We start from the raw sequence: 7,696 nt of genomic DNA, 5'->3' as shown, positions 1-7,696 counted from the left end.
AAAATCGCCAAGTTCTAAGTTTTTGGGTCCAATTCATCAAAATAAAGCCATTTTGAGCCGAAATGGCTACTCACTTGGCTATTTTCTTCATTTCTCAACTTATAAACTCCTTGCATCTCAAAACAACTCATAATCACATATTTATAAGTGTTTGTCATTTGAAATTACATAAAAATCGCCAAGTTTTAAGTTTTTGGGTCCAATTCATCAAAATAAAGCCATTTTGAGCCGAAATGGCTACTCACTTGGCTATTTTCTTCATTTCTCAACTTATAAACTCCTTGCATCTCAAAAAAACTCATAATCACATATTTATAAGTGTTTGTCATTTGAAATTACATAAAAATCTCCAAGTAAATGGCATTATAATTGTAAACTTTTTATGTTAACTTTTGAACTATATAACTTATTATTCATTATATATGTGTACTTACTATTATTTGTATATGTAAGCAACTTTTTTTTTTTTGTATTGCGTTTGGGAATATTTATATCTATATATATAATTGAATTCTTGTTTCTAATATTATTTTTGTATATTTTTGTATATAATAATTAATAATATTATTATTAGTTATTATAATAATAAAATTATTAATTATTATATTTAATATAATTGCTGGAATTACAGGTTATTATTATTGCAGGTTTTTTTTTTAAAATATTATTGCACGATGGAAAAAAAAAAACGAAAAAAAAAAATTCCATAAAAGGCACCGGTTAGGCAGCAACCGGTGCCTAAACTATCCACCACCAAAAAAAAATGGCGGGAGAGCAGTATTAGGCACCGGTTAACCGGTGCCTATTCCACCCTATGGCACCGGTTAACCGGTGCCTATTACACCCTATGGCACCGGTTTTGAACCGGTGCCAAAAACCATGTTTTTGGCACCCCTCAAATAGGCAGCGGTTCAAACCGGTGCCTTAGACCGGGTTTGAACCGCTGCCAATTGCCTTTTTTCACCTAGTGTACCAACCAACACATTCTTAACCTTGGCCGGCTGGGCCGCCTCGATTATCTCCCGGGTGAACGCAGAAGGCTGTTCACCCAGGCGCAGCAGACGAAGCTGCCCGTCCAATGGCTGGACATTTGGATATGCCGCCTGACCTCCAAAGAAGGCCGGCTGCATGAAGTGAGGGGGATACTGTCCGTAAGCCTGAGTAGGCACATACGGTACAGCTCCAATCATGTGAGGGCTAGAATGGACGGTATTACCGCCTGTCTGGCTCTCATGCAAAGAGGGTGCACTCCCTGCAGAAATGTTGTTGAAGCTGTCTGGAAAGTTCGACGTTGAAGCCGACTCAGACAGCGATTGGTTTCTCTTTCGGTTGATGATCTCCCGGGCATCAAGAGTTGATTTTTTACTTCTCATCGGCTGCTGATTCCGGCGAGTGTTATTGGTGTTCTTCCTAGGAAGGAGAATTTTTTACCAATCAATGGTCCCGGTTGCCTTCTCCTTTGGATGAGGAGTAGGCTGCCGGTCTCTGACTGACTTCCCCTTCTCTAGAGGAGTCTTCTTCGCCGACTGACCTTTACTTGGGCCAGCCCGGCTTTTGGTGATCAGCTCTTTAATTTCACCCTTGAAACTTGTCATGAATCTCATGAGTTCGTCTCGGGTGACAGGGGCTGATCCAGCGGCCGTTTGGGTCTCCCCTTCCGGCTGCCCAGTGGGTCGGCTTGGACCCGCCTGGGAGGCACCCCGCTCCAGAATATCTCTGGGCCGGATGCTCTTGATTCTGAGCGAGCCATCCTCGGCTGTAAAGGTTTCGAGCTGAGGATCTTCATCCTCATGGTCTGTAAAGACTTCTGGGTCTTCGCCCAGACGGTTAGGGGGTGGAACAGACTCTTGAACCATCTTTGAGGTACTCTCCCCACAGACGGCGCCAAATTTTTTGGGTGTTTTTGTCCCTCGGGAGATTTACAACACGAAGTCTGATCCGGCTGAGCTGTACCTGCAAAATAACGGAGACTCTGGGTGGTTGGAGCTCCGCCTCCGACGGTCAAGTTAGTAGCTTGAAAAGGAATAAAGAGGACGGAAATTTAGGTGGGTATCTGCTTAGATTCCAAGCTCAGGTGTTTCTCTGATGTGAGAGAATGCAAGTGTAATAAATGGTAAAACGTGCCCTAAAAAAGAGGGACATCTCCCTATTTATAGGGTCTTTGGGAATTTTGCCCCTGATTAGGTCACTGAACCCTAATCATTGGCGGGCCGCGCCGCTTTGCGGCTTTCTCGGGATTTGGGCCTGAAGGCCGCCTTTTTCCCTTAATTTCTGGAGTGACACGTGTCAATCGGGGATTGGTCCACTTTGGGCCATCCCGAGGCTGACACGTGTCATCCTCTGATTGGACCACGTGGCGGGGTAAAATTACCCTAAACAGAAAGCATAATCGGTGGATTTCTTCAAGCATAGAATGACACCAAATTCCTTTGTCGGCTTTCCTCAAGCATGGAAAGCATCGTCGGTGGATTTCTTCAAGCATAGAATGACACCAAATTCATACGTCGACTTTCCTCAAGCATGGAAAGTATTATCCGGTAGGTTTCTTCAGGCTTAGAAAACTACCAAGTCCCTTAGTCGGCTTTCCTCAGGCATGGAAAACGTTTCACGAACGTTATCCGGTGGATTCCTTCAAGCATAGGAAGCTGCCAAACTCATTAGTCACCGATACACTGGTGCCAGATACGTATTCTATCCTTTTACTCTTTTATCTGTAGAATTAACATTTTTCTGCGGGTATCGGCGTATACAAAGTGATTTAGGATCGCAGAACGTCTTAAATCATTCTCCGTCCCTATCGACTACTTTGTCTATCGTTTTCGAAACTGACGTTTCTACAAACTCAGTCAAAGTGGGGGCTTCTGTAGACACCTAAAAATGTCTCCCCAAAACCAAACCCGATGATGAACAACCTTTCACCGCCACTATTGGTCGGGTTCAGTATTTAATCCCGATAGTGCTTAAAAAAGTCGTATTTGATTAAATTCATATTTTTGAACGGTCCATGGATTAGTCTTGATGTTTGGTAAAAGCATAGTTTTAATTTCAGCCCAAATTTATTATTTAATTTTAGCCCAAACCTTTTTTTTATTTATTGTTTTATTATTTATTTTTGGCCCAAACCTTTTATTTATTTTTTAATTATTTTCTTATTTTAGCCCAAATAATAATAAATCAGAAAAAGGCCCGAAGTTATCAATCGGCACTTAAAATGCTGAACGAAATTAGGGTTAAAAACGTATTTAGACGGAAAAACGGGCTGGGAATTCCCGCGCCACGGCAGGTACCCACCGTGTCACGGGAATCATTCCCGTCTGACGGTGGGATTTCCCGTGACACGGGAGATCTGCCGTGACACGGGAATTTCCGTGTCTTTTCCGCGTAAACCCTTAACGCGTTTTCTTCCCCGTTTACTGAAAATTTCCCGCATCACACTAAAAATGCATCGTGTCACGGAAATGTTTCCCGTCTGACGGTGGGATTTCCCATGTCACGGTACAGTTTGTCGTGTCGCGGGATACTTTTTTAGGGTTTTTATCATTTTAGGGTTCTGTGTGCTCCCTCAGCACATTTTCTCTATAAATACCCCCTCATTTCTGATGTATGGGGCATCAATTAATTCTCTAGTTGATTTTTCTCTCTTCTATGCTTTAGCCTAAACACTAGCCTACCCTTCTTATTTCAAAATTTCTTCTTCAAGTACTCCAAGGAGTCCATACTTTACTCGTGGTTCTGTCCTTAAGCCAAGGCGTGAAAGGTAGAACTGTTTGAGGGTTTGGCCCCAAATCAACTCTACTTTATTTAATTTAATTTAATTGTTGTTTTATTATTATTTCCTTGAAGTTACTTACTCGTTTATTATTTTGTAGTTGCAAACAAACAGAATCAAATTAAGAATTATGTTCCTTTTATTTCTATTATTTTTCTAACGATTTTATATTGTTGGAATTATGGCTAAATTGCTTCCAATATTAATGTTTATTCTATTATTGTTATTATGATCACCATATTGCATGTTTAAAGGGAATATGTAATTGAAAATCACGCCTAATAAGATAATTTGGACAACCGGTTTAGGTTCCTTTTTATTCTTGTTATTAAATCAAGTGATCACAATATTTTAGAATTATGTGTTGCATTAATATTCAACCAATTTAGCTTAATAATAGTTTGGAACAAATTGAATATTTTGTTTGTATGCCTTTGAGATCGCAGGAATCACTTTTCACTATAAGAATCGAGTAGAGGCCAATACGGGCGAATGTGACTCCATGACTCACTTCGTACCATCATCCCCGATCCTCCTTTCGTGTTTCCGAACCATATGGAGTTAGTAATCTCATGGATTATGAATGGAGTGTAACCTTCACGGGTCAATCGTTGTTGCCTTTCGTTGTCCCTTATCGTGGTTGCCTTTTATGATCCGTGAACGATTTACAAGTTCCTTAAAAACTTGTTGGCGGCTCCCTACTTTCCTTGTCCCTAATCGTATACATCAATTCCCACTTCCTAAGAGTGCCAAGCATATTCACAACATGCTTTAACGTAGGCGCACTTCGAGCGACGCCTACAATTACCCCGAAGTGCGCCTACAATTACCCTTCTTCTTCTTCTTCTTCTTCTTCTTCTTCTTCTTCTTATTATTATTATTATTATTATTATTATTATTATTATTATTATTATTATTATTATTATTATTTATTATTATTATTATTATTATTTTTAATAAACGGGCCAGGCGGGCTAGCCCACGATACATATTTTCTTATCCATACCCGTCCATTTATATTAACGGGACGGGCCTAGGCCGCCCAAATATCCAATTTTTTTCAAAAAGGTTGTCCAAGCCTGCCCTTTTGCGGGACGTCCCGCCCATGAACAACTCTAGTTTTTGGGGCTAGCAAAAATGGGAGAATAGTTTCCTAGAGGGTGGGCCATTTCCGGGGTGGGCCAAATAGGGGAGAGGGTGGCATCGGGTTGAGGAAATAGGGGAGAGGGCATGCAGGGGAAAGGGAGAGGGGTGGGGTGGGGTTGTCGCCGGCGGGGGAAGGAGGATGGGTGCCACCCAGGTAGGGGTGGGGGTGGGAGTCTGGGCTTGGGGGCGGCGGTGGTTGGGTTGGTTTTTTTTAATTTTTTTTTTTATAATTTTAATTAATGATTTTTTAAAAGTTAGTTAACTAAACTAATAATATTATTAAAAACAAATTACAAGCTTCCACGTAGCACAATTAACGTTGATGACTAATAGACATGCCGTGACAATTTTTGTGAAATTGATTGGTATATAGTGAATTTAAAAAATTAAATTTCGTGGTTATTAGATAAATTAAGTTAAAGCACAGGGGTATTTGGTGAATTTATTTTATTTATATACTTTCTCTATTTCTTTTTAGTTGACACGTTTCTTTAGTCACGTTTGCCAATACACATATTCAACTATTAATATCTTTAATTATCGATAAGCAAAAAATACAAAAATTTGATATTATGAAAATAAATATATATCGTGACGAATCTAACAAAACCCCACATGAATATATTTTTCATTAGAAAATTTTGGATTTTAACACCAGAAAAAAGACTCAAAATGGTTTTTAACACTCACATAAAAAAATAATTTCACACGAAAATATTTTTAAGAAAATTAATTTTACCACCTCTTAACAAATTCTGTCCAACAATCCGTTACGTGGGGTCCATACTGCCACGTGTTGTTATACTATTGGTTTAAATTTTTAAAAAAAAAAGAAAAAAAAAAGAAAAAACCTACAACCACCCAAACACCACCACCATCAACATCGTATCCCCACCCCCACACGCACTGCTTCAACCCGCTGACATCGTAACCCACACCCTCCCCAACCTTGACCACTGTAACCCACTATCCTCCCCGGCCATGAAATCAGTTAGTAATGGTCCGGATAAGTCGGTTTTGGGGTTGAGTGGCCTTAACTGGTCACTGGCCGAAATCGTGGTCGTTTTTGTAGAAAGGGGGTGCGATCTGGTGCTGCTGCCACGGTTTTGGCTGCGGGAAAGGGAGGGGTTTGGGTTCTGGTGGGCTGGGTTAGGCTGGAAGAGGTTCCGGTGGCGGCGGTGGGGCAGGGGCCAGCGGCTGCGCTAAGTCAGGGCAGAAAATAGGGAGGTAGTGGAGGCGGGTAGTTTAGATTTTTTTTTTTATTTAATTTTTCTTTTTTTGTTTTTTTATTTGTTGACTAACCACAAAGCAACACGTGGCAGTGTAGACCTCACTTAACAGATTCATGGACGTAATTTGTTAAGTGGTGGTAAAATCAAAATTTTCGAAAAATTTTATGGTGTTATTATTATTATTTTTTTTTTATGGAGGTGTTAAAAACCATTTTCGGGTTTTTTTAGGTGTTAAAATCTAAAATTTCCTATTCATTATGTACAAATCATAAAACAGTTAAAAGGGAGTGCATGAATAGTGTTTAAATCAAAACGTGTCAAAAGAAAAGAAAGAACTCTCTACTCCTCCCTCTCTCTAAAACCCTAGCTTCCATTGTTGAATTTTGAAGGGGCTTCAATCGGTTTTAACCGGTGGAAAACCCCAAATTTTGTTTCTTTAAAGTTTTTTTTTTTTAGGTTTATAATAATGCTTCCTCCTTTTAGGAGGAACTTTTCTCCCTCGAAAGAAAGGGTTTCCGATCTCCTTCGAAAGACAAGGGGTTTGCGACCTCCTTTGAAAGACAAGGCCTATCTCCTCTTTTCGGGGGAGAAATTTCTTAGTTTTGAATCCATGATATTACATCCAATGGATTGTTGTGAAATTATTTCGTTGGTAAAAAAATTATCAATCTTTCGAATACTGACAGATGAATTAGAAAGAAAACATCATGGCGATTACAAAGGATTGTTAGATTGTCTCTCCAATAAGGCTGTATTTTCCAGCGATTTAAGCGGGAGATGTTCCACAATGCAAGATCTACTCGACAATCATAGTTTTTATGAAGGAAAATTTTATTTGATTCAATATCTTATGTATTTGTAAACGTCAAATCTATATTGTAAATGTCGTATGACTTTTAATTAATGAAATATTTTAGCTATTAAAAAAAAAAAGTCAAAACGTGTCAAATAACAATGGTACTTTTTTTTTTTTTTTTTTTAGAGGAAAAAAACAGAGGTACTTAGTAGTATTTATTTTTATAATCTGTATTATCTTCTTACACCAACTTTTTATTTATTTAAAAGTTTTTTTTTAAAAAAAAAACTTTTTTCTCACTTGAGTGAGCATAGCATTAGTGAGGCAGTGACCACCAATAAGTCAGCTCCTCTCCATAAACTCAATAACCCAATAGAATTGCTAGCACCCTTTAACCGTCAGATCACACCTAAGAATTACATGCGTCGTCTTCTCCGCCTATGATTATAATCTCTTTCATTTTCAATTTCAATTTCAATTTTTTGAATTGAATTGTAAAAACAAACACCCCCTAAATTTATTATTAATGGATGAACTTCAAATCCAGGTTGCACAAGCTGTTAATGTATTGAACCACGATTCTCAATCTTGTAATAGAGTTGCTGCTAATCAATGGCTGATTCAATTTCAACAATCCGATGCTGCTTGGGAGGTTGCCACTTCTCTTCTCACTTCTTCTTCTCACCTCCCGCCTTATTTCTCCGATTTCGAAGTCGAATTCTTTGCTGCCCAGATTCTTAAACGCAAGGTTTG

At 39.1% G+C, this 7,696-nt stretch overlaps 1 protein-coding gene across 1 annotated transcript in view; it reads left to right on the top strand.

Moving 5' to 3' along the window:
• The first annotated feature begins 7,308 nt into the window (after positions 1-7,308).
• Positions 7,309-7,696, top strand: part of LOC145643053 (transportin MOS14-like) — a 44,926-nt gene continuing 44,538 nt past the window's right edge. Inside the window, exon 1 of the mRNA XM_081694214.1 lies at positions 7,309-7,691. Within this exon, the coding sequence (XP_081550340.1) occupies positions 7,470-7,691 (222 nt within the window). The 5' untranslated portion in view covers positions 7,309-7,469. The remainder of the gene's footprint in view (positions 7,692-7,696) is intronic.

The sequence above is a fragment of the Chenopodium album genome, chromosome 1, assembly GCF_948465745.1.
Source record: "Chenopodium album chromosome 1, dcCheAlbu1.1, whole genome shotgun sequence".
NCBI lineage: Eukaryota > Viridiplantae > Streptophyta > Magnoliopsida > Caryophyllales > Amaranthaceae > Chenopodium > Chenopodium album.
The sequence above is the reverse complement of the archived record's forward strand: the minus strand, read 5'-3'. Positions and strand labels throughout refer to the sequence as shown.